The 27,602-nt window shown below is 40.3% G+C and overlaps 1 protein-coding gene across 19 annotated transcripts; it reads left to right on the top strand.

The window, feature by feature from the left end:
* On the top strand, positions 1–26,831 carry tn (tripartite motif containing protein thin). Of its 19 annotated transcripts, none has more exons than XM_020952514.2 (13): positions 1–530; positions 5,273–5,373; positions 9,893–10,033; positions 11,385–11,520; positions 13,860–14,002; positions 14,066–15,346; positions 17,915–18,585; positions 22,269–22,547; positions 23,570–24,367; positions 25,496–25,655; positions 25,935–26,075; positions 26,226–26,302; positions 26,383–26,831. In XM_020952514.2, exons 3-13 carry the CDS (start codon positions 9,899–9,901, stop codon positions 26,594–26,596), a joined length of 4,035 nt encoding a protein of 1,344 aa, XP_020808173.2. In that variant the 5' UTR covers positions 1–530; positions 5,273–5,373; positions 9,893–9,898; the 3' UTR covers positions 26,597–26,831. The 19 variants fall into 19 exon arrangements, with proteins under 19 accessions (XP_020808173.2, XP_020808170.2, XP_086693880.1 ...); XM_020952511.2 differs by having other exon boundaries at positions 14,066–15,382; XM_086837754.1 differs by having other exon boundaries at positions 14,066–15,382; positions 17,867–18,585.
* Positions 26,832–27,602: the final 771 nt, after the last annotated feature.

Below are 27,602 nucleotides of genomic sequence, written 5' to 3'. Positions count from 1 at the left end.
AAGAAGAAATTTTGGGAAAGTGGGAAGAAGACACACAAATATTTTATCTTGTGGCTGTTGTTGTTATTGTTGTTGTTGTTGCCTCAGGTTATATTTATAAAATTTCACCTCAAGAACGGCTGATCATCAAGCGACTCTGGCCGCGAGTAGAAATAACATTCATTTTCATTTCTGGCACGCTCGCGAGTGGACGTGCGCGATCGATCTAACACCTATATAGCTCCCCAGTTCGATATCTGTTTATATATATTTATATATATATATAGTGTATATATAGGGAGGTGGAGAGATCTCCTCACAGATCTTTCACCTGTCGCGGCGTTGTGCGTGAGGGTGCCGCCATCAGGAGCACCAGTAAACGTGGCGCGAGTGTTGGATAAAATATATATATTGCCATATTTAAGAAATCTTGAAATCTGATTGAAAGTGAAGACCAAGTGAAAGTCCTTTTAACGCCGCCGCCGCCGAGGCATGCGAATAAATTTGCAAGAGTTACGCGAAACACCGACAAATAGAGGAAATCAAACCGAGTGAGTGTGTGGAAAGTCCCTGTCCTTGCTTTCGCATGGAGATGAGCTCTTCATTGCTTTCAATAGCAGCGCTGATTATGTAAAAAAAGGCGAGAGAAAAGGCGTGAGAATTGTAGAGAAAATCCGAGACAGAGCGGGAGGGTGGAAAATATAGCGTGAAAATGTCACCTGGCCGACGACACACACCCACGATGAGAAAGGCTGTCAAAAATTATTCTCACAGCTTTTGAAAAATTTATTAACCAAAAATACACACACACACATATGTGTATACATATGGAGATGAGGATCCATGGGGCTTTTATATACGTATACATCATTTGAAGGCATGGCAATAATTTGCACACTAACGCATACAAGCTCACGCACATTGCTCATACGCCGCGTTGCCTGCCTTATTTTTAGTTCGATTCAATCAGCGACATTTTCAGAGAGATTTTCTATTTCCATTTCTGCTTCTCTGTGTTTTCTGTTTGTGTTTGTCTTTTGCCCGCTGCCTCGCTTATCATTGATTGCTTTGTTTGCTTTTGTTTTCAGTTTCTCTCCCCATTTCCACCGCTCTCCTCTGTTCCTCCCCTTTGCTTTGCTTTGAATGTTTGAGGTTCTCTGCTGTGGTGTTTATTTTCATTTTCACACGGAAAACAAATACATCATTTAATTTTTCATCCCCGAAATGCAAAAATAATGCCCAAAGAGATTAGAGGTGTGCGAGAGTGTGAATTTATGAGGCGCCTGAAAGTAGGCAACAGTTTTCTGCATCCTCCTTTAGGCCTTATTTTGCGCCTTCTGCTATCGTATCGTTTCTTCTCGTTCTTGCTTCTTCCTCTCCCTCTCTTTCTCTCGATGGCTGCTACGTGGAAGTTCAAGGTCACTGGCAAAAACACTAAACAAGTGCCACTGACTGCAGTTTTCCTGCAGCATGCTCTGCCACAGAATCCCACTTAAATTCACTTCGATTTAAGTGCTCGAATTTATAGCATCTGTTTTAAGAGCATCGGCAATAGAAGACGTAACAGATACTTGCAAAATTCATTAACTTTTCATCTTTATTTTGTGATCAATTTATGTTTTATTTAATTTTCAACCGATGTATACGTAACAGATTAAGAGCTTTATCTTATAGTTCTACAACTTGAACCTTTGATAATCAAGTTGTTTAGTATTAAATTTTGTATTGATGTTTGACTTAAATTCATATAAATAAATGCTTAAAAAACTCATAACTGAACCAAAAAAACATTAATTTTAATTCGGAAAGCAGTCCTATGCTAGTTTTTATTAGTCTAATTAATCTACATACTCAAAATAAAAAGTAGAAAAATTAAATTTTTTTCATTTTTTTCTGGCAATAATAACACCCTAAAAAATGTTGAAAAAATTGTCAAAATTATAAATACTTTTTTAATGCCTAGAAAGATTCGCCTGTTGATGCTGATCAAGAATATATATGATTTATAGGGTCGGAATTGACTCCTTTACCTTGTTACAAGCTTCTGACTAAAGCTAAAATACCATTTTTTATTCGATATTATTTATATTGTTATACGAAAATTTTGTTCAACAAATCAAGGTTTAAAAAAGTCATAACTAAGCCAAAAATTATTTAATTTTAATTCGGAAAGCAGTCCTATGCTAGTTTTTATTAGGCTAATAAATCTGCATACTCAAAATAAAAAGTAGGAAAATTCAATTTTTTGCATTTTTTTCTGGCAATAATAACACCCTAAAAAATGTTGAAACAATTTTCAAAAAATTATATACTTTTTTAAGGCCTAGAAAGATTTGCCTGTTGATGCTGATCAAAAATATATATGATTTATGGGGTCGGAAACGACTGCTTCATGAGTTATAAGCTTTTGACTAAAGCTAAAATACCATTTTTTTTTCGATATTATTTATATTTTTATATGACAATTTGTTCAACAAAACCTAGATTGGAAAACTCATAGCTAAGCCAAAAATGACTTAATTTTAATTCGGAAAGCAGTCCTATGCTAGTTTTTATTAGGCTAATAAATCTGCATACTCAAAATAAAAAGTAGGAAAATTCCATTTTTTTCAATTTTTTCTGGCAATAATAACATCTTAAAAATGTTGAAAAAATTTTCAAAAATGTATATACTTTTTTAATGCTTAGAAAGATTCGCCTGTTGATGCTGATCAAGAATATATATGATTTATAGGGTCGGAATTGACTCCTTTACCTTGTTACAAGCTTCTGACTAAAGCTAAAATACCATTTTTTATTCGATATTATTTATATTGTTATACGAAAATTTTGTTCAACAAATCAAGGTTTAAAAAAGTCATAACTAAGCCAAAAATTATTTAATTTTAATTTGGAAAGCAGTCCTATGCTAGTTTTTATTAGGCTTATAAATCTGCATACTCAAAATAAAAAGTAGGAAAATTCAATTTTTTGCATTTTTTTCTGGCAATAATAAACCCTAAAAAATGTTGAAACAATTTTCAAAAAATTATATACTTTTTTAAGGCCTAGAAAGATTTGCCTGTTGATGCTGATCAAAAATATATATACTTTATGGGGTCGGAAACGACTGCTTCATGAGTTAAAAGCTTTTGACTAAAGCTAAAATACCATTTTTTTGTCGATATTATTTTTATTTTTATATGACAATTTGTTTAACAAATCTAGATTGGAAAACTCGTAGCTAAGCCAAAAATGATTTAATTGTAATTCGGAAAGCAGTCCTATGCTAGTTTTTATTAGGCTAATAAATCTGCATACTCAAAATAAAAAGTAGGAAAATTCAATTTTTTGCATTTTTTTCTGGCAATAATAACACCCTAAAAAATGTTGAAAAAATTTTCAAAAATATAAATACTTTTTTAATGCCTAGAAAGATTCGCCTGTTGATGCTGATCAAAAATATATATGATTTATGGGGTCGGAAACGACTGCTTCATGAGTTATAAGCTTTTGACTTAAGCTAAAATACCATTTTTTATTCGATATTATTTATATTTTTATACGAAAATTTTGTTCAACAAATCAAGGTTTAAAAAAGTCATAACTAAGCCAAAAATGATTTAATTTTAATTCGGAAAGCAGTCCTATGCTAGTTTTTATTAGGCTTATAAATCTGCATACTCAAAATAAAAAGTAGGAAAATTCAATTTTTTGCATTTTTTTCTGGCAATAATAAACCCTAAAAAATGTTGAAACAATTTTCAAAAAATTATATACTTTTTTAAGGCCTAGAAAGATTTGCCTGTTGATGCTGATCAAAAATATATATAATTTATGGGGTCGGAAACGACTGCTTCATGAGTTATAAGCTTTTGACTAAAGCTAAAATACCATTTTTTTGTCGATATTATTTTTATTTTTATATGACAATTTGTTTAACAAATCTAGATTGGAAAACTCGTAGCTAAGCCAAAAATGATTTAATTGTAATTCGGAAAGCAGTCCTATGCTAGTTTTTATTAGGCTAATAAATCTGCATACTCAAAATAAAAAGTAGGAAAATTCAATTTTTTGCATTTTTTTCTGGCAATAATAAACCCTAAAAAATATTGAAAAAATTTTCAAAAAATTATATAGTTTTTTAATGCCTATAAAGATTCGCCTGTTGATGCTGATCAAGAATATATATGATTTATAGGGTCGGAATTGACTCCTTCACACTGCTTGATATAAAAATGTAGTAAATCTGTATATATCTAAATAGATAATACACAGAGGTTAAATATGTTCTAAAAATTCCCAAACTTGTAGAAAAATAGATACCATAATAAATAAATAAACTGAAATCTATAGAAAGTTACCTTAATACCTTTTAGAGAGTGCCTACTCATCTATTTTTCCGCCTTGTCGGAGACTCCTACTGAAGACAACGAATAAAAGTTATATGAAAAGTTATTGCCTTGGAGCTCGGAATGTAATCATGTCATTATTGCTTCGGAAATTGGTTTTCCATTGTTTTATTGTTCGCATTAATTGAACGCAGCCAGCGGGTTAATTAAGCTGACCTCCTTTCAGCATTCACCTTGCCTTGCCACCTGTCCTGCTGCTGTTCATCCATTAACGCGGCCAAAGGAGCTTATCCGTATCAGTCGCATTGCACAATGCTCTCCAGCTCCAACTCGAACTCGAACTCAAAGCTTGAGCGCATTCCGGACTTCATTACCTGCAAAATGCCACACCTGTCACCTATCATCGCCGACCGCCCACAGCCGTCATTGTTTTGCCTACCACAGCCTTTGAGGCTGTGTAATTAAGTTGGCATCGAGCGGCTTATTTGCAGCGTGTTAATGGGCAGGTAAACGCAGAGCTGTCTCATCGATCTGGCCATCATTCGGTGGCCATTTTATTTCACTGTCGCCATGGTGTCTCTGTCCTCGAACCCCCCCGCCGCAATTCGATTCGTTTTCACTTCCGGTTGTGCAGCAGCCAAAAGTTCTATCGATTAATCATCAATTAGGCAGTGCCAAATTGGTTAAATGGATTTCCCTTTCCTAAGACTTTTTAAAGTGATCTTAAAAAGTCGTACATATTTCAGGATAATAGTGGAAAATATCTGAAGAGAGTTTAGTAAAATATTGTTTTAATTTTGACATATATTTCATATGTCAGAGTAAAATAAATAATCCAGCAGGTTGCTCTCTTATTACATTTTAATTTAAACCTGAGTTTTTTATAATTGCTTCTCTTCACATTTTATTTAATTTCTTTATCAATTTCCTTTAAATATTTCTTCTTATATTCCTTTTTTCAGTCAGCAAAGTTAACAGACAATTAAAGGGCCCCGCCCAAGGGCGCCTCGGATACCTAAACAACCTCAGCCGGAAGTTCGTAGAAGAAGCATCCCTTCGAACTGTAAGTAACCGCCATTGAAATTGAAACGTCACAATACGTTTTGAAAGTTTAAAGTTGTTTTTTTTCATGTTGCTTTTTCGAAAAGTTTCGATTGCATCTGCTGATGTTGTGTCTGTGTAGGTCTGCTCCTTTTATTTATAGCCGCTGAATATTTTGCTTGCAGTTCTATCTTTGGCAGTCCGAGTGCAGTCTGTGAATTCTGGGGCTAGTGAGTTTCTATTTTCGAACGAATGCACCTCCACTCCCATAAGGGAGATGCATATAGGAGATACATGTACATATATGTGTGTATATTGGGAGGGAAAGGGAGTTCTGACCTTGAGGAGTTCTAAAGAAGAAATGCTACTCAAATGGGTCTTGTTGTCTTAACAAATAAATAGCTTTTGTTTCGGGAGGTGTCCTTTATTTTTGTAGCTATATTCTTTTAATAATACGTTCAAATACTTAATATAATTGTAATATAAAAATCTCTTCAAAAATTGCAACAGAAAATAACTTGTACAAATCAAACCATTCCAATAATCATTTTGTGCCCTAAAAATACTAAATTTAAAACTAATTTTCTAAACCGTAATCAATATGTTAGTGTAAATATATTTTACAAACAAATTTGTAATAGATTTTCCTTCCTTTTTCCAATTTTCCAACAACTTCGAGTTGCAGCTTTAAAGAGCCAAAGGCGAGTGAGTGAAGTGCAGACCTTTTGCACCCGTTTTGGAGGTGAAATCTTTTCAATTAGCACAACGGAATGCCTGGCTAGTTTTTCCATAGAAATATGGGAAATTTTGGAGGGTGAGAAGGGGACGAATCCGAGAGCTCTGCCGTTCGCTCCAATTTTCAATGAAGTTTATTTTTAGGGCGCCGTTACAGCGAGATACACAAAAGCACACAAATAGCACAGCAGAAATGGGATATAGATGGAAAATGCCGGCGTGCTTTTCCCAATGATGAGAACGATGACGTCAAAGAGGCGCACATATACCAATATCGTGTTTATATATATATATATTTATTTAGAATAAATTGGTAAAGTTAAGTAGCAGGGAATTAGGGAAGAGCCCAGGCCCGAAAGGGAACTTCGGTTAACTGCAAGTGAAAATTTCTCGGGTACTTTGTATCTTTAGATCTTTCATTAATGCAGTCGGAGACATTCAGCCAAAAGATACACACACTTTGGTGCGTTGTGCCAAGAATATATATTTGCGATCGCTTATTTTGTTTTCCTTTCGCCACTCGCTCTCTCTCTCTCTTGTTTCAAAAGATATATACATAAGATACAGCAAATAATCAGAGAGAGAGCCAGCGTACTGTATATATTTAAAATATTATAGACTCATGTGCTTGGCAATTTTCACTTGCCTTCAGTCGCTTTTTACATTTCCAATCGAATTCTACGAGGCGCGTTTGTGCCCAGCGAAAACAAAAAATATACCAAGAAAAGCTAAAAAAAAAGTAACAAATTTACTCGGTAATAGTACGGATTTAGATTTATAGAAACGGAAATCGATGGTATATAACATTAAATGAAAGTGCCTCCCGGAAACGAGTTGTAAACGATTGAAGTTTTAAGGATTCTCGCATTGCCAGAAACCAATTGCATTTTATGATTGCCTTCGAGTGCCGCTTTGACAGCAATACCCAAGGATTGCTAAAACAGTTTTCCATTTTCCTATTGGTGAGTTTTCTTCGCAGTTTCAGTTTTTTTGTCTGCTGTTTTTTTGCGGTTGACCCAAATTTCATCAAATTCATTTCAATTTATTTGTGTTGATTTCAATTCTCAGTGCTTTGCGTTGATGATTTTCTGTCACCGAACTGTCACCCGCGCAAAAAGTTTGACCCATTTTGGGTTTTCCTTTTTTTTCTTATTATTTTTTTGGCAGCCAATTTGCCCAGGGTCAAGAGTGCGTGTGTGTGCGTGTGCGTGTGCATTTCGCATTTCCGTTTCCTGTCGGCCATTTACTTGTATTTCCTGATCACATAACGCAACTTAATTTTAAAACATTCGCCAAGGTTAATGAGTATTTTGGCTGTAAACAAAACATTGAACAACTGTCGCCATCAATCTTGGCGGCTTAAATAAAAACAATAGAACATTGCGAAAATCCGAGGAAATTCATGAAAATTCACGGGGAAAAATCATCCAACTATAGCCTTCACCTTCATGATATTTTGCTTAATGGGAAGAGTGTTTTGGAAACGTTTGGAGGGGGTTCATTTAGTACACTGAAACTAGCTGTGCCCTTAAAAATTAATTAGTAATATGAAGAATAAAAGTTTGGCTTCAAAGTTTTTAAATATTTTCAACAATATAAGAATTTAATTACCTAGAAACCTGGCTAAAACCACACCTTTTCCACCTTTTCCCTTACGCTGCTTATTTTTCTAATGCTTGCTGGTGTAATTGGTTTGGTATTTTGGCCAAATTACTGGCTCTGCTGGCCACCTATTGCATTCAAGGACACATGCTGGCATTTCGGGAGGTGGAGGTGGCGGTGGAGGTGGGAGAGGAGAGTGTGGATTTCTTTCAACCGAAAAACCCAATGCTGCCGCTCTCCATTTAAACTGAATTTTAACTAAGGACGTTTCGGGTTTTTGCGGAGGGGTTTCCTGGCGGTGGTTTTCCATTATGCTGGCTAGCAGCAGCTTTCGCCATTCATTTTAATCCTTTCAGCAGCGATTCACAAATGCAATGGCTAAATTAGATTCGCCACAAGCACACACACACACACTGGCACATAGGAGTGTGCACACACACAGTAGTCCGCCCTCGCGTTACGCACAATTTGAGCGAAAGCGACGAAAAGTTCTATTCAATTTGATTTTAAGCGCATTTTCCAGTTAATTGCACTTTATTCGCATACGTTTTTGTGAACTCTTGGCCGCATTAAATTGATGCTTTAAATAACTGAACCAAAAACCAGACTATACCAGCATCCCGGGCCAAACAACAACAGCAGCAGCAGCAGCAAAAAACACGACAATAATGGCAAACAGGCGCACGACAATTAGCGGTGGCAGCCATGGAGAACCATGGCATCATGGAGCCACCATGGAGCACCATGGAACACCATGGAGAAGCATGGAGAACCATGGCTATATCCTCCCACATAGTCGTCTTTATTTACGAGCAGGAAGTGCGCATTGGTTCGCGTTTTGTGTGCGACACACGCGGCGTATGAGCGACGCGGTGCATATTCCCAGCAACTGCGAAATCGTCTTTATATACATATAAGTATGTATATATAAGTTTCAACGCCTTTCTGCGAGCAGAAAATTCTCTCTGGGCTGCTTTTCCTCTTATAGTCGAGAAATGTGTGTCATTTTTATTATTAAAATCTTAAAATCTCAACTGTGCGGCCAAGCAATGTGTTCCCTTTTCTCCATATACCCGGCGAGGCAAGAGTGAGTGAGATATTATTGCAACTTATTAAAATATGTTTGTGATATTATGCAAGGGGATTTTGATGATGGTGATGTTGTGACCACAGAAATATTAATTTGGCAGCTGTTTGGATAAAGGGAAATGATTTCATATGAATTTATAACGAATTTTGCAAGAAAAAGTCATTTCTCGATATAATATTTCATGTAAGAAAGACTTTTCTAGCTGACTAGAATTCTATCTCTTATTAGTTTGTTTTTCATGGTTACCTGCTCTTACAACTACCTTCAAATCTTAAAATTTAAGCCATTAAATTGCCTTTCTTTATTTATGCACAACGTCATGGATAACGTAAACACCATCAAAGTGAAATGTTTAATATGAATATATTCTGACAGCTGCAGGAAATGCAAGTGAATCATGTTTCTAGTTTTGCAATGTGAATCACAAACATTCAAAGGAAACAACCCATCTTTTAACCTCATTTTTTGTCAACTAAGCTTCACATTCATTAAATAAATAAACAAATATTGAGTGGCAATTAAGGAGAGCTCCAAAAGCAAAAGTGAAATTGGAGCCAGCATTGAATTCAAAATTCCCATATCGAAGGCCTTTGACTGGGCTTTCAGAGGGGCGGAAAACCAATGAGATCGAGGGGAGCTCGGTTTCGTCTAAATAAACTTGTCAGAGCCGCTTTTAATGAAGCAGCCATAAGCAGATTTGTGGCTTAGTGTATTTACCCGGGCCCAATGAAGTCGGCCCGCGACTCTGCGACTTGCGACTCTGCGACTTACGACAACGAAATGGTCAATTTATTGTATGACTTTTTGGGTTCTGTGCTCTGTGCTCTGGTGTGCGTTCATTCAAATGCAAGAATTTTCGTGGCAATCGGATTTTTCCTTGCTTTTCTTTTATATATTTTTTTTTTTTTGGCTGCCGCGCGGGAGCTTACCGCCTCCGTTGTTCTGTCGTCCTGTCGTCCTGTCGTCTTATGATGAGCTTAGTTGAGGGCGGGGCAGGTCCTGAATTTATAATGATATGAATATCAAATTGACAGCGCTTTTGCGGTATAATCGAATCAGGCCTAATGATTTTGTTTCTGCCTCTAATTTAGTATTGTTTTCTTTTTCCTTGCAGTGAGCCATGGAGCAATTCGAGCAGCTGCTGACGTGCTGCGTCTGCCTGGACAGGTATCGCATCCCCAAGCTGCTGCCATGCCAGCACTCCTTCTGCATGGAGCCCTGCATGGAGGGCCTGGTGGACTATGTGCGGCGTCAGGTGAGACATCCGAGTCCTGTGTTGACTTCACTCCCTCCATTACGATCCCATTATTGTCATTAATCATCCCACTGTGCCGCCATCCCCGGCGATGCAGGTCGTCTTTGTGTGCGAGCATCATCTCAATTTGGTTAATGCCCGACGACGTCACACGTTACACTGGAAAAACTAGGGAAATGCCACCTTAAAAGTCTCCATTAGATTTGAAATAGTTTGGAAAATTAAAATGAGCCATTTAATAGCATATTGAGTTTAAGATTCGAGGATTAAGGATTAAAAAAAGAAGACAAAAGGTTAATCGATCAATTGAACCTTCTTAATAATTTGTTTAATACTTAAAAATATACCTACATAAATGAAAAAATAATATTTAAAGTATGAAAGAAAAATATTTAAAAACAAACTATTTAGAGATATTCTTAGATGTTCCTTTTGCAAAATATATTGTAAAGTGCATTAACCCTTAATAAGTTAATTAATTGAGATAGCAATGAGTATACCCCTGATGCTGGTTCATAATTTTCCACACAGTGCTACTTTGCTTAACTGAAAATCTCGGCGGGGAAATGAAACTTAGGTGGAGGGAACCCACAAGAAGAGACGCCCCCGAAAATGTTGTATTTATCTTGCTGGCTTGCGGCGCATTTGCGTAGATATCTTGTTGAAAAATTATATAGAGAGACGTGCATATATGTATGTATGTAGGCTCCCTTCTGAAGAAAGAAAAAATAATAATACACACACAGTGACTGTGTGCTACTTATAGTCTCAGCCAGCGCCTCTGTCTGCGTGTATTTATAAATTTTGTTTTGGCTTTCAGCCAGCTCCACGCAAATAATTGGTAAGCATTTTCCCATTGTGTTGGCCAAATGCAGAAGGAAAATAAGGAAATTTATATAGAAGAAGATAAGGAGAGAGCTGCGAATACCTGTCAGGCGAAAGGAAAGCCCGCCAGCGAAGTTATACCTTTGTGGCGGAAAACTAAGATGACAGGATATAATAAAATCGAAGAGAAACGCACTCAAGATGCCTTCACATGCAACTAACTAAATGTGAAAGGTTTTTAAAGTTGCGAACAGAATAGCTTTAACAACTTTTAAAAGGATAACCAAAGCCACAGGGCTAAAGTATTTCAAATAATAATGAAATCAAATTGCTAATAGGTTGTTCAATCAAATTTCAATTACTAATCCCCAACCAGCCCCAAGCTGTTAACTAATGGGGAATAAAATAAGAGAAAAACAATGAAACTTTGAGTGGCCTATCTTCAAGTTCATGATTAATTCAACACCTTCGGGCTGTATAAATTATGTGCCTTAAACTAATGCAAATATTTCTGCAAATAATTTAGGTAAAATGCCCCGAGTGCCGAGCCGAGCACAGGATACCCTACAATGGCGTCCAGGCCTTTCCCACGAATGTCACCCTACAACGCTTTCTGGAACTGCATATCGAAATCACCGGAGAACTGCCCGATCCCACATCAGGTGAGGAATTAATACTACTTATAAATAAATAAACAAAGTCGAGAAGCCGAAGTGTGTACTTTGCACCTATCAATAGGATAATGTCAAATATATCATAACTAAGCCAAAAAAGCATTAATTTCAATTCAGAAAGCAGCACTGTGTTAGTTTTCATTAGGCTAAAAAATCTGCATACTCAATTTAAAAAGTAAATTTTTGCCAATTTTTGACAATTTTAACGATGTAACCCCTTATAAAATGTTGAAAAAATTTTCAAAAATGTATATTCTTCTTTTAATGCCTAGAAAGATTCGCCTGTTGATGCTGATCAAGAATATATATGATTTATGGGGTCGGAAAGGACTCCTTCGCTGCTTTAGAAGCTTCTGACTAAAGCTATAGTACCCCGCAAGGGCATAATAAATTACAATTAAAATTTCTTGAATATATAATCATTGATAGTTTCATTTTTGTAAATACAAAGCTCACAAATTCGTAATTCCCGCTCTTTGTCCGGACAAAACAAAAATGTTATTAATAAAAATATTGCCATGTAATCATGGCTGTAACTTTAATTAAATTCCACTAAAATCCGGGCCAAAGCGAAAAATGTTTGGAATGCTGTAAAAGAGATGGGAAAAAACAACAAATAAGCAGAAAAGCAATATGGCAAAAAACTAGCTTTTTAGGCCATTATGTTTGGCTTTCCAATTAAAAAGTCCGGATACCATCTGATAGCAATTAAAACTAAGCAAAGCGAAATTGATTTCGTTTGAGCAATTTGCATTTGGTCCTCATCTCTGGGGCCCTCATCCCCCGATAATCCGGATCAACCTACTCAGCATGACTTCACAATTATTTTTGGGGTGAAAATATGCAAATGGCTTGCAACTTTTGAGCTGCAATCAGGTTCGAGTGTGAGTTAATAAGGCAGACAAAGCTCTTGGCTTTAACTAACACACAGAGAGAAAATAAATCACTTTTTAAGGAGGTGTTTCTCATATATAAAAATATATTATTAAATATTTTATACAAGAAGCTTAGGGTGTATAGAAGCTGAAAAATGTAGTTCTCTGAAAATATTTAAAAATATAAAAACGAATGAGGAATTATTGCGGATTTATTTTGAAAGGGAAAACCTTATCTAACATTTTTAAAAATTAAATTTAGATAGTACAAATTATTTTAAATGGGATCTTTGGCAGATAATTCTCAAGAAAACTATACAAAATAATTTCCCGTGCACCCATTACATTTGTATCCATTTTTTACTATACAAATTCCATTCTTGACTATGCAAATGTGTGAAACAAAGGAATCCTTTTCGTGTTATGGATATAGCCAGGACAACGAGCACTCGTACAACTTTCATGTGGAATTTGCAAATTCACTTTTCCATATGATTACACGAGAAAATACAGAGAAGCCAACTATTGGCATTGCATCCTTACACTCCTCACTTAAGCCCCCCTTTTCTGCCAGTTTATTGCGATGGGGGAACGGGGGATCGAGGGTGCCTGGGAAATGCTACTGAGGAGTGTTCATCAGGCATTGCCAATGCCAGCAATTGATGCAGAAAAGTTTACTTTTCCAGCAGGAACGACGACATCTTTGGCATGTTTGCATTGTTGCCCCACTGCGCCGAGGCTCGTTATTTGCATTGCCACACACAGACACAGACACACATTCTGCCTCGTCGACAAGGAGCCAAAGGATCCCTTTTGCCAAAAGGATGTGACACACATAATACTAGGGGGGAGGCACACAGTAAAAATCACAAATCTCTATAAAATCGAGAGTTTATGGCTGAAAATCGGATAACTAAACGTTGTTGTAGGTCGTAAATTTTGTTCACAGGAAAAGCTAAGGATAATACTGGTCAAAGAGTGGCAGAAAAATTACTAAAAGCAACGTAACAGAATATATAAAATACAAGTTATAAGAAATGAATTAGTAGAAGTTATTTTCCTTACGAAATATATATCTTTTATAGGGAATCATAGCTCATATTATATTCCCCAGTGCAGCAGCATAGAGCTGCATAACTGGCGCTTAGGTGCAGTTGATTTCGTGCTCTTGAAATCGCATTAGTGAATGCAACAGACATCCTCAGCCGAAGTCTCAGCCTCGGTCTCATCCTGCACCACATCCTCACATACTTGGTTGGTATCCTTGGTATCCCTGGCATGTGGCAGGACATTGTTGCCAAGAGTGCAAATTGATGAGCTGCTGCTGTCGGCATACTTGGCATTTTATTGTTCAACTCAAGCATTCAGTCATTCAGGCAGGAAGTCATTTGGGAGTGTGTCATTTTTGGCTGCCAGCAGTGATTAGTAATTGTTGTCTATTTCCCCTTGCAGGTCAAATTATGGAACGCTGTGGTGTTTGCTCGGAGAAGGCCTATCTGTCCCACTGTGCGCACTGCGAAAAGAAGATCTGCGAGGACTGCAAGAGCGCCCACATGGACATACTGCGGCGGGAGATAACCCGATTCAATTCACAGGTAAGATAAGGAATTATCTTTTAAGAAAACTCCCACCAACTTATTACGCCCTCTCCCACCCAGATCCGTCGCAGTTTGCACCGCTTGCAGGACTCTTTGGCCATCATTGAGAAGAACACGATGAGCCTGCAGACGAATGCCATTAGTGTCACCGATGAGATCGATGAGATCTACAGGCGCATCACCAAGGCCATCAAGGATCGGTCCGATCAGCTGAAGGGCGAGATCGATCGCTACCTGGCCGTGGAGCTGCGTAACCTGACCACCCTCAAGGAGAACCTCGACCTGGAGATCACGAATATCAGCAGCAACTGCGACATCGTGGACAAGTACATGAACGAGACCGTGGAGTGGGACGATTGCGAGCTGATGGACACCAAGGAGATCTTCCTGAAGACGGTGGAGTTCCTGCGACACTTTGAGTACGAGAACAACGACTACAGTCGCCGCGTGCGGTTTCTGGTCTCCATCGATCCCAACCAGCTGGTGATGAATCTGGCCACCTTCGGGGATCTGAACATAGCCCCGCACTCGACGCCCAGCGGCGGCAGTTCGGTGAGCAGTTCCCACCTGGCGCCGCCCAGTGCCCTGCAGCCGGGCCTGATGCGCTCCAAGAGCGACCACCGTCTGGCCACCCAGTTCAGGCAGCAGGAGGAGCGCGGCGGGTACAACGATGAGCCCGTCCTGGGCGGTCGCAAGTTCGGCGAACGTCCGCAGCGCAGCGCCACCCAGGCCAATAACGACCGCTATGGCCGGTCGGGCGGGGACTATGACTATGAGAACGACTACGAGAACGAGGGCAGCTCGGGCAGGGCTGGCAAGTCCTCCCGCTTCCGTTCGCGCTTCGTGAGATCCCACCAGAACGATGACTCCGACAGCGAGCAGCTGCAGCAGCAGCAGCGCCAGCAGGAGCTCAAGGAGCGCAAGGATCGGGTGCTGGACAGCGAGGATGTGTCGCGTGGCCAGCTCAGTGGCATCATCCGGCTGAGCGACTGCTCGCGAGTGGTCCAGCGCCTGGCGGACATTGGCAAGGAGAAGAAGGAGAAGAAATCCGATGCCGCAGCAGCCGCACAAGCGGCAGTCCAGGCCGCCATTCAGGCCCAAAAGGCGGCCATGCAGCGGCAGCAGCAGAAGAACCAGCAGGCGGCAGCCGACGAGGAGGCCGAGCTGGCCAAGAAGCGCAAGAATGCCGCCGCTGCCTCGGCAGGAGCGACAGGAGCTGCCACATCAGCGTCCTCGTCCTCGTCGGGAGCGACGGACTCTGCCAGCGATCAGCGGGTGGCGTCCCTGAAGAGCCGCGGCGGCGAGGACAGCGATGGAAGCTCCACCCAGGCGGCGTCTCCAGTGCGTAGTTCGACGGCAGCGGCAACCCGGGCTGAGGTAAGTGTGAATGAGGCAAATACAGAAGAAGAAGGCGTGGCCAGTGACAGCAGTGACAGCGAGGAAGACGAGGAGGATGAGGAGGAAAGTGAGGGGGGTGATGGGGAGGAAGTAGAGGGATCCCCAGTAGCCTTGGGGGCAGAGGTGTCTGCTGGTCTTAGCCCGCCAGAAGTTAATGCAGAACCTACATCCTCTGAAGAAACCGAGGAGGAGGAATCATCTTCGGAATACGAAGAAGTAACAGCCAGCGAAAGCGAAAGCGAAGAGGAAGAAGCGGAGAATGTAGAGCCAGTTAATCAACCCGAAGCTTTACCTCTTATAAATGTCCTTCCTCCGGATAGTGAGTTAACCCAAAAAGCTGAGGGGAATCCCGAAGAAGTTATAATGAGCAATCAGTTACCTGAGGTAGAAGCACAGAAATCAGCAGAAGCTTCTGTAGAAATAGTGAGTCCCGAAGACGATGATGATGAGTATGAGTATACAGAAGAGGAGATTGAGGTCACTGATGATGATGATGAGGAGGAAGAAGATTGAAATCTTTAGTTTATGGAAAGTCTAGAAAGGGAAACAAATATAGAATATAGGTAGAATCGACCGCTGTCACTGTAGCCTGGCTCAGTATTTTACCCTTTGTTCTTGTTGCAAAAAAATCCCGCCGAATGAAATAAACTCAAAACAAAAAATTACGTATACGCCATGTGTGCTTCGTTCTTTATTTGTGCTCCATCGTTCACACTTCCCTTCCGCTCCGTAAGTGTTGTGTTTCGAGCCAATCGAGAGATTATCGATAACTGTTAACTATTTACCGTTTACTGTTACCTTTTACTGTTAATCTGAAACCTAACCAAAACAAGAAAAGAACATTTCCCCTCCTTCCGAAAGAAAAAACAAACTAGTCAACCCCATTTCGTTATTTTGTGTTTGTTTATATTTTTACGTTTGTTATTTTATTGTCTACGTGTTAAGTTCATGTCCCCATTTCTTTATTTTTATTCTTTTGTTCATGTCTTATGTTTCTTTTTTATTGTCTTTTGTGAGAGCGCCTTTCACCTAATGCTGCTTTGGGGCCAGAACCTTTTGACCTTTGACTAAATAATCAGAATGCAGGGCAAAAGGTTTGCGGGCCCAAAGCTAAAAAACGGACATCAGAAATCAGAATTGTACAATATTTTATATACACGAAACTTACCTAAATACATATATAAATATTTTTTTATTTACGTAGCTTAACATCTTTTACCTTATCGTTAGTTAGAGACACAAAAACACACACAAGAAAGTTAAAGCAAATAAAACAGCATAGAAATTACCGAATTTCAAGCATTTTTCTTACAATTCTTTCCGTTTCTCCTTTCTCTCTCTTTCTGTCTTTTTCTCTCTATCTATATCTATCTATATCTCTGCCTATCTATCTCTCTCTGTAAAAAAGTGGACAAACGATGCGGTAGTGATGTTAATTTGCTTAAATCTTACTAAATTTCTTTGGTCAATGCTGTCGAGCTGAATAAATCTCAGACCCTGATCAACAAAGGCGACATTTCTCTCTCTCTTTCTCTGTTTCTGTTTCTGTCTCTGTTTCACTCTCGCCGTCTCGCTTTGTCTTCATTTTGAATTTGTTTCTAGCCTTTTTTTCGTCTGCCGTTTTTGTTATTTTGCAATTTCTGATGTCCGCTGTAAATATTTCTGTTGTATATGTATTTCTTTTCTTTCCTTCCCGTTTCTGTTTTATTTTTTTTGCCTGTCATGCATTCACACATTGTTGCCACGCCTCCCTCCCCACACACCCATACACCCACACACTCCCCCAAAAATGTCAGACAGAGCCGGGTTCAATGGCGAATATTTCACCATCATGCCACTGTCAGCGATGCGGCTGCTTCCGTCAGTTTAACAATGTTTCCAGAACCTGAATATATATGGAATATATGTACATATATGCCACATAGCACCCTCTAGTGACATATGCACAGCGGTTGCATATTTGTCTTGTCCCTGGCATTTGCCCAAATGGGAATAGGAAAAGGTTGTTCGTTCGATCAATTAGGACACACGGACATCAAAGAGAGTTGATGGAATATCATTTGAAGAGTGAAGAGGGTCCTTGCGTCAGATATTTGCCATTTCAATGGCCTTTATTTTGATTTCTCCCTTTGATACTTAACGAACTTGTTAAAAATGAAAAGGAAGGAATAGGTGCACAATTTAATTGAACACTTCGATTTAAATTATTAAACATTACTTTGTAGGCTTTAAATATTTAAATTGGTAGCAGAGTATAGAGGTTCGTTTTACCCCCTATTTTCAAAAAGAAACCGGAAATAAGCACGTAACCCATGTTGTCCACTTCCTTTGATCACAAATTAGCATCTCGCCATCTTTGTTTATCTGTCCTTTTCTCCCTATATCCCGTTATCTTTATACATATCCTGCATCTGCATCTGCATTGCGTTCCGTTCCTTTCGTTCAACTAACTCAAGCCCTTAGCTCTTAGACTCTGATGCAACTCTCCTCACTGCTCCTCCAACCCAACAGTCCCAGAAGCCGCCCGTCTCCGCTCAGGTGGCGGCCGTGAAGAAGACCCAGCGCTCCGGCAGCAGCGACAGCAGTGCCTCCACCGAGAGCTCGGCCAGTTCTGCAGCAGCCACAGCAGCGGCAGCAGCAGCAGCTACTGCTGCCACATCGGCTGCACCTGGTGGCAGCAGCAGCAAGGCGGCCAGTTCGTCGAGGAACTCCACGGCCCGGGATGCCACGGCTGTGCCCGAGAAGAAGCCCTTCGTGAGCCGCTTCCTGCCGCAGCACAACAACACCAGCTCCTCGAACGGTTCGGCGGACAAGAAGAAGGCCGAGTCCAGCTCCAGCAGCGAGGAGGAGACCAGCTCCGAGTCCGAGTCGGAGTCGGAGCCGGAGACCAAGCCCAAAACGAGTGCGGCCAGTAGCTCCACGAACACCAAGTCGACGCCAAGCAGTGCCGCCAGTTCCACAACGACGGCTGCCTCCTCCGCTGGCAGCTCCTATCGGGATCGCCTGGAGGCCAGGCGGGCCTCACGCGACGACAGCTCCTCGACGGCAGCCGGAAGGAGCAGCTATGCCACACCCTCCAGCAGCGGCTACGGAAGCGGCACCACCAGCACCACCCGCTCCCGAGCGGTGCCAGCTCCCCACCATGAGAGCGACGATCGCTATGGAAGCGGCACAGGCAGCAGGTATTTCCCACCATTTCCACACATTTTCTCTCTCTAAGCGCACCCGGAAAATAGTCCAGCGTTTTTTTATTCGTGACTTTTTGTAGTTTCTATAACCGAACTAATTTGCATGGCTAATTAGGCGAACAAATCAGATAGTTCGTCTAATAATAAAAAAAAATATATAAAATAAAACACACAAGGTAATCTGCACAGAGAAAAAAGGTCACTAAAATCATTTCATTTAATTTTAAAATTATTTCAATTTAATATTGAATATGAGTTTTATATACTTGAAATATTTGATACAAAGTAATTGAGGAGCTAAAAACCTGTCTGAAAATTAAAGTAAATTCTTTAAAAATATGTTAACTCTACTCTACTTTTAAATAAGAAAACAGGAAGACCTTGAAAAGATCCAAAGATAATAAATGTCTAAAGAAAAGTACCAAAAGTATAAAATCTAAGTACAAACATAACTGATTAAAATTAAATTAAATTAATTTTCAATAGTGTGACTTACTTTTTCTCTGTGCATCAGATTTAGTAGCCAGTGCTCTCTCGAAGTGCAACGATACAGATATAGATATATATAGATACATATCTGATGAGCATGGCATATAAATTGTGTGTCAAATAATGCTGTTCGGTAATTTGTTTTACTCGTTTTATGCCACACACAAACTAATTGAATTACCTGTAAAAAAACCGTACAGAGAGCCTGCAATTAATTTACAACTTTAATTAGGTAAACACACACACACACACAGCCACACACACGAAGAGACACACATTTGCACACACAAGTGCAGAGAGTGGCTTTAAAATCGATATGCCTAATGGATAATTGTGTTTTTGGTTTGGTTTTGGTTTCGCCTCGCTCCGATTTGATGCGTTTTAATGATTTGCTTTCTACGAATATCTCTCTCTCTCTTGTATTTCCCACTGTATCTCGTTGGCCGCTGCTGCAGCTTTGTACAAGTGCTCCGTGTTGGCATTAACCTGGCATTGGCCACATTGTTGCTCATACGCCTCGTGTGGCGTCTAATTGTCAAGTTCATAACCTTTACATAGCACACTGCAGACTCACACAACACACAACACAGTACACACGCACTCCCCAGCGCCGAATTAGGTAAACACACACAATACACACGGTTCTATCATCACTCTCTTTGTGTTCTCTTCTATACAATGATTTCTTGCAGTGCACTGCCCTTTAGCATACCGTACATAAGCAGACCCAGCCGGGCTCGATACCGCAAGCGACTTGCCGACGTCTAGCCCAAGAAATACTATCAATACACTTACTATAAACTCAGGCCAGAAAGAAAAGAAAAAAGCAACTCGCATTCAATGCAATTCATAAGCGTAGTTCAGTTGTTTTTTTGTTAACCCAAACCTTTGAATGAGTTCTGAAACTGAAACTTAAACCCCTGTTTTATAAGAATCCCCACTAAATAACCCAACTCATGTTAAACGAGAGCTTAACCCTAGACTATTGATTAAATATTTGAATGTGCGCTGGAAATAAAATTGAACAAGTTGGCCAAGTACTCGGGAGTCACCTTCAATGGGCAAATAAATAGAATCGCGACGATGATGGGGTCCTTTCAAAGAGCCACTCAAAGGGCTGGAAATTAACTTTACTTCTTCGTCCGTCTGTGTCTCACGCTCTGTGCTCTGTCAATACCCTTTTCAAAGGGATCAATTCGACGAGGCCCGTCCTGCTCCTTTGTGCTCTGATGGAAAAAAACTTCTTTAATTTTACTTTTGCACGACACACAACAAACAGCGAGGCTGAAACCCTTTTTCTCCCTCCCCTACCCCCCACCAAATCTAGCGTAATGTAATTACAACACTCCCCCGAATTCAGCTCTCACACCTCAGCGGGAACAATGCGATAAATTGGTATCTCTTATCAGTCCGTTCTGTTTGCCATCATATAATTTTCACGAGTCCGTCACGAGTCAGTCGGTCTGTTTATCATTTTGTCGTATTTATTCAAGGTATTTGTTTAGTGTTAAACTGTAGCTGGATTTATGCTCTACAAATAGAGTCAATTGTTATAGCCCAGGTAGAGAGGTTTATGACGAGGGGTTTTGTTTAAGCTAATAGCATATTTTTTAATTGCTCTAAAAAATAAAATAATATGCCATATAAAGTTTATAGGGGCTTAAAATATATGTGTAGTGTGTTCACAATACCCTATATAATGTTAAGTGTACTTTTTTACTTACTTTCAAGAGATTTTAAAATGTCAAAGGTTTTGTTTAGAGTGTTCTTATAATTCTAGGATTTTGTACCCATTGTATTCTATACATATTTTAAAGGGTACATCTAAACTTTTTTAACAGATTGCAAATTTTAAAATAATTATTAATTATTAAAAACTAGCCTTTTTCTAGATTTCAAATTTTAAATCTTTTTAGAAAAAGAATAGAATATGTAACCGTAAAAAGCATAACTTATGCAACATTATCTCAAGCAAAAATTGTTCATATTTAGAAAAAAATATATATGTAACTTACAGCTGGGAAGATACTTATTTATCAGAGAGATCTTACGTTAATCGCCTCAATGTGTTCATACTTTGAAAGAACCAAAAGAAATACCTCCAGAATCAGAGGTTAAAGCCCTATATAGCAGGTATCGGATGGTCGTTGCTTTGCGACTATTTCATTTCCACTTGTTTAAGCTGCTTTTTTATCGTTGGCAATTAAGCTGTACAAACTGATATGCACACTGCCGCCATGCTATGTATGTATGTGTTTTGCTTTTCTGTTTCCTTTTTTTTTTCGTATTTTTTTTTGGAAGCAGCAGAAAGTGTTGCCTGCTTTTGTGGGCTGCCTGTTGCTATTTTTGCTTTATTTTTTTGCCCCTATTTTTGCACTTGCACTCACCTAGATTTAAGCCTTTAATTTATGTTCTACCTCCTCGTTATGTTTTCGTAGTTGTTGTAGTTGTTGCTTTCCGTGTTTCCGTCTTAATCCGCCTTCCCCCCCCCGGAAACCACCCACCGCACACACACATACACTCACTGACACCGACACGGACGCCAATCGGCGCCATAATTTCACGTACTTAACCGGAAACTTTTCCCAACTACTTTGTTTAACTTTTCGATAATGCGAAATGTGAATTTAATTAGAAACTTTGCTGCCTCCCGAGTTCTGGAGGCTGTTTGGTGTTTCTTCTTCGTTTTTTAATAGAATTTAATGGCTAATAAACGAGACACACATACATATATATATACTTATTTATACTGACGCTTTTTTAAGCTGGTTAAAAGTTAGTTAATTAAGCGGTGGTCGTTCGAGTGGATTAGTTAGAATTTAAAATTGAAAACTGAGACTCACAAGCACACAACAGCAACAACATCTGCGAAAAGAATTTGATGAATTAGCTTCGGGAAGTTGAAGTTGATTCATATATCCTTGCAGCTAAAAATTACTATATCCAAGTTGAAAGAGTTTTCATATATTTAAAATTTACATTGATAAAATATCGATTTAATTGAAAGTTGTCAGAAAAAATGATAAATTCTTCTGCAATGGTATACAAATTTCACATTCTATTAATAACAATTTAATCCTTAAACAAATCTTATTATATATACCAAACACCGAAAGAAAATCCCCAATGAAACCATAAACCAAACCAAAAACCAAAAAGAAACCGAACCGAAATCAACATTTTTGCAGCTACACAAGCCGCTTTCTAAACAAGAGCAAGAGCAGCGCCATTGTAACGCAACCCTCGCTATCCACGCCCACCGCCTCCTTCGATGAGGATGCCACCGGAACTGGCGACGATTCGGACAGTCGCTATGGCACCGGCCGATCCCGTTATTTGGCCATGAAGGAGCGCAGGACGAGGCTGGCGCGCAGCCGCTCCTCGCACCAATTCGGCAACGAGGACGACGACCTGGATGAGCCGGTGTCCCCCACCACGGTCTCGCCGTCCGCTTACCTGGCCTCAAGGTGTGCAGTGAGACCCTGAGAACTGACCCTTCCACAGCTACTTATATATGAAAACCCCTCCGACCCCTCCGAGTTGTACATAGGATATAATAACTATCGGCTGTATATATACGATCTATATAATGATGAGCGATTATCTTCATAATTATCGTGCGTGCGCTGGGCGCTTTCATTGTGCGTGTGCTGTCCCAATCGCCGGTTTTCCGTATCTCTATCTTTAATTTAACTTAATTTATTTTTAATTTATTTATTATTTAAGGTTCTTTTTTTGTGTTGACTTTCTGTGCGTGCCACACGTCCCTCGAAGTTCGCCACGTTCTGGTTCTCGTTTATGTTGCACTCCACACTAATTTCCACATTTTGGATTTTTGCTCTTTCGTTTCTCTCTTATTTTTTTGTAAAATTATATATTTTTTTTAGTTTTTTGATTTTTCTTTAGTCATTTACTTGTGTTTAAAATTGAACAAAAAACAAAACGCGTTTTTAAATTAACCGAAATTAACTGGAAATCAACCAAGAAGTTTTCCCCCTTTCTCTCTCTGTACATAAGCAGCACTAGTCATCACGCATTAGTTTCATGTAGATCAGAAAGAAGCTGAGAAAAAGGTAGCTTTATAGTTAATTTATCATAAAATGCAAGCTTAAATTTATTTAAAGCTTTTATACTATAAAAAAGAGAAAAATTTTCTTGAACTATTCTAAAAATATTAATCTTAAAGTTTGCTTTACTTAACAAGTCTCAGTAGACTTATTTGAAACAAGTTTTTTAAATATAGTTCTATGTCAAACAATGCTTTAAATTTATCTCATTTTATTTTGTATAATTAAATATTTTATTAGTTAAAAAGTCTAGCCTAGCCTTGATATAGCTTCCTTCTTCTCAGCTTAAAGCGCCTCATCTGTTTTTAAAGTCAGCCTTCTATTTCATATATGACTCCATCTCGACTTTGACTCCATCCCATTTCCATTCCTCCTGCATAGTCCCTAAGCCATTTGCTAATTACCCTTGGATGTCCTTGCAGGTACAGCGGCTATGGAAGCAGTGACCTCGCAAGGAGTCGCTCCTCGCACGCACTCAAGTCGCGCGATAACTCCCCCATCACCGATCGGGGGGCTGGATCGTCGCGGTCCAGCGGCTTGGGCAGCAGCTCGGCCACCGACAGCAAGGATGGCGAGGCCTTGAGCTCCTGGGCGCGCTACTTGAAAAACAAGTACGGCAACAAGAGCAGCAAGGACTCGGCCGGCGGCAGCAGTGGCAGCGGCAGCGCACGCGACACGCACACCGGAAGCGGAAGCTCCACTTCGACAGGGGCGTCGTCGCATGCGTCGCACGGCTACGGCACGAGTGGCTCGAGTGGATCCGGAACCGGACGTAGCACGGCCAGCGAAGTGTCCCGCAGGCTGAGCCTGGGCCTGCCCCTACGGCAGGCCAACGAGCTGGCCTCCTCCGACGACGACGGGTCAAAAAACGGGCTAGGCTCCCCTACGTCCCCTACGGTAGCAGCAGCAGCGGCAGCAGCCGGTATAGCCGGAGCGGCAGGTACTATCCCTAAGCAGGTGTACTTGCGCAAGCGCCAGCAACTGTTCCAGCTGGGGGGCCGGGGGAGCGAGCCCGGATCCTTCACATGGCCGCGTGGCCTGGCCGTTGGCCCCGACAATAGCATCGTGTGCGCCGACTCCAGTAACCACCGCGTCCAGGTCTTCGACTCCAATGGCATATTTGTCAAGGAGTTTGGCGAGTATGGCAACGGCGAGGGTGAGTTCGATTGCCTCGCCGGTGTGGCCGTTAACCGCATCGGTCAGTACATCATAGCCGATAGGTGAGTACTTGAAAATATATAGTAATTATCATCAAATCATCTTTGGAAAATAGGTAATAATTGCTTGAAGATATTTATATAAATTAGATAATTTAGAACTCCATCTAAAAGAATACAAACTAGATATTTCTGCGCCATTTCCATGGTGATATTTTATCGCGAGCCGAGCGGCTCAGTCTTAGCTGGGCGGTCAGTCTGGTTTTTAATTAAGTCGAAACAAAAGCGCATGATTAATTCCCGGGCCATGGCTCCTAGCTCTTAGCTCCCGGCTCCGCCTCTAATTGGCAGGGCTAAGCGCATAATAGCCGCGTTAATGAGAAACATGTGCCATGGGCCAGCGGGTACCAGGAGTACGAGACGTGCACATGTTATCCTGCAACCTTTTTACGAGTGCTGCCATCCGCCAGCTGCCGCTCCTGTCATTGTTTGACGCAAAATCTCGTTAAGCACCCGGGAGCCCGGCCTCATTGTGTGAGTCAACTTTGATTTTGCACGTTAAGCGGCTTAGCCCTAAGTCCGACACCCATCACAGCCCACAGACTGGAAAACCCAAATCCATCCAGGCATCCAACCCATGCCCATGCCCACACCCACACCCAAAAGTACACCTTGGAATGCCAAGGCATCGTGTCTGGGTCGCGTAATGAGATCTCTTTTGGGGCTGCGGACTCCGGTTCGCAATTAAGAGGGGAACCCGTCGACGATTCGATGGCCCCATAAATTGGTTCAGCCACTTACACGCAGAGAAAAGTTGAAAAGCCAAAAGAAAGAGACTTTATTTATATTCAAATTCGTATTCAATAGGTTACTTTATGTTTCCTTCTTAAAGGTCTTTAAAAAGTATACACAATCCGCCCTACTTTAATCGATATACCTTTTAGGTTTTTATTTAATAATTAAGCTAGATATTTATATAAAGTTTTGAATAGAACTCGTCCTCAAAATCTCGAAATTAAATTACATTTTGTATACACATATATGAATCAAGTTACAACCTAACTTTAAGTTGTGTACCTCCAAGGTATTTGTTTAATAATTAAACAAGACATTATCTAGGAATAAAAAGCCTCACTTTCGCTATGATATCCCCTTTCAATGTGCACTGTTTTCTCTCCACTTCAATTGCAGATACAATCATCGCATACAAGTGCTCGATCCGCAAGGACGATTCCTGCGCGCCTTCGGTTCGCAGGGCACCGCAGATGGCAAATTCAATTATCCTTGGGGCGTAACAACCGATGCACTCGGCTTCATTTACGTGTGCGATAAGGAGAACCACAGAGTGCAGGTGAGTGAGGAGGAGCCTTGCAACAGAGGAACGAAGGAGCAGTAGCTGCGAGCTACCTTTTTTCAGACCTCGCCTCCATCTTCAATCTCGATTTGCATGCAAATATTTATATATACCCTCTCGTTGGCCGGGCCTTGCCCAATTTGTCACACTCGAGCTGCAGCTCAGCAATTTTCATGAGCTTAACTGGGAGTGTATACTATATATATATGTATATTGGCATGGTCTCTCTGGCCATTTCAATTTGCAAACTTATATCGAAATATTCGCATTCGTCAGGTTTTCCAATCCGATGGCTCCTTCGTTGGCAAATTCGGTTCCTGCGGCCGTGGCGAGGGACAACTTGAGCATCCCCATTATATAGCCGTATCGAATACGAATCGTGTGATTGTTTCCGACTCGAATAACCACAGGATTCAGGTGAGTGTCCGAGTCCCTCTGCCTCTTTCATGCCTGTCTGGCCATGTGAGCAATTTTAATTAAAATATGCTCACAATCCGAGATACGTTTGCAATTTATTTGGTCACCTTTTTCACCTCCTCGGCATCTGGCCCCATTCCATTTCCACAGATTTTCGATGTGAACGGCAAGGTCCTGTCCACCGTTGGCGGTGAGGGCTCCGACGACGGCCAGTTCAAGTTTCCGCGGTGAGTAAATTGAATTACCGGTTTTTTAATTGCCAACAGAAGTGTTAAATGTTGCCTTTTTTCTCCCCTCACTCCTTTAGCGGCGTGGCCGTGGACGATCAGGGCTATATATTCGTGGCCGATTCGGGCAACAATCGCATACAGATCTTCAATCCGGATGGCAGCTTCCTGAAGACCTTCGGCTCCTGGGGCTCTGGCGATTCGGAGTTCAAAGGACTCGAGGGCGTGGCTATAATGTCCAACGGAAATATCCTGGTGTGCGATCGCGAAAACCACCGCGTTCAAGTCTTTTAAGAGCAGACGGAAGTTGCATTAACTCTCTCAACTTGATTTTGTCATTAATCATTAACTTTAATTATTATTTGTTATCAAAGTGTCGAAACAAAAATATTGCAACTAATTTCTATGCCTAGAAATTGTGTCAATTATTAGGAACGAAAAAAATTGAAAAACATTTTTTGTTAGAACGAAAAAAAGGAAACCTTTGAATAAAAAAAGCGAAAACTCGTCAGAGTTTGAGTGAAAGAAACACCGCGTTCTCCTTTCGCATAAAATTGGGGAAAATATATGTATGTATTTCGAGGCCCAAATGTTTATTGCTGCATTCAAGCATTCCCTAATTGAGATTTATCTGCGTGCAGGCCAAACAATTTCCAAATTTGCTACTGGCCGCCCATTCAGTTTTCCCTGGGCACTTTATTAAATTAAGATGTTCTGTGCCGAACAAATTGCAAACTTTTCTTCCTCTATTTTTTTTGTTTTTTTTTTTCTTTTTTTGCCAGAGCAAAGTGATGCTTTTTTTCGCATAAACTATTTGCCTTCAGCGGCAGCTGCGTAGCGAGAGTTTTTGGTAGTAGTAGCAGCAACTGTGGCAGCTACAGTTACACGATTTATATGTTGCCGCATAAATTTGTTTGCCGGCAAATGTTGCGCATACGCCATGTATGTACTACAAATACTCTGAGGAAAATGTGCTCACAAAAAAAACACAAGAGGGAAAATGTAGGTACAACTTGTACACACTCTCTAAAATGTAGTTTATAATATTTAAAAAGGTCCTCATTATTTCCTGGAATTATGCTGGCTACAAAACAACTTCACTCTTTGCAATTATATTTTCTCCCATGTTCATGTCACTTTTCACATTATCCTTATAGTTAGCATACCCTTTATCCCATCCTGGGTGCGTCTATCGCTTTTACACTTGCCTCCTTACAAGTGACGCAAAATGTTGCCAGGATAAGTGAGTTTTATGTGATTAAAATGCATGTGAAGTGCGAGTGACTGGGTGCTCGTTCGA

The sequence above is a fragment of the Drosophila serrata genome, unplaced genomic scaffold (assembly GCF_035046125.1).
Source record: "Drosophila serrata isolate PLE 108 unplaced genomic scaffold, ASM3504612v1 contig_334, whole genome shotgun sequence".
Taxonomy (NCBI): Eukaryota; Metazoa; Arthropoda; class Insecta; order Diptera; family Drosophilidae; genus Drosophila; species Drosophila serrata.
The sequence above is the reverse complement of the archived record's forward strand: the minus strand, read 5'-3'. Positions and strand labels throughout refer to the sequence as shown.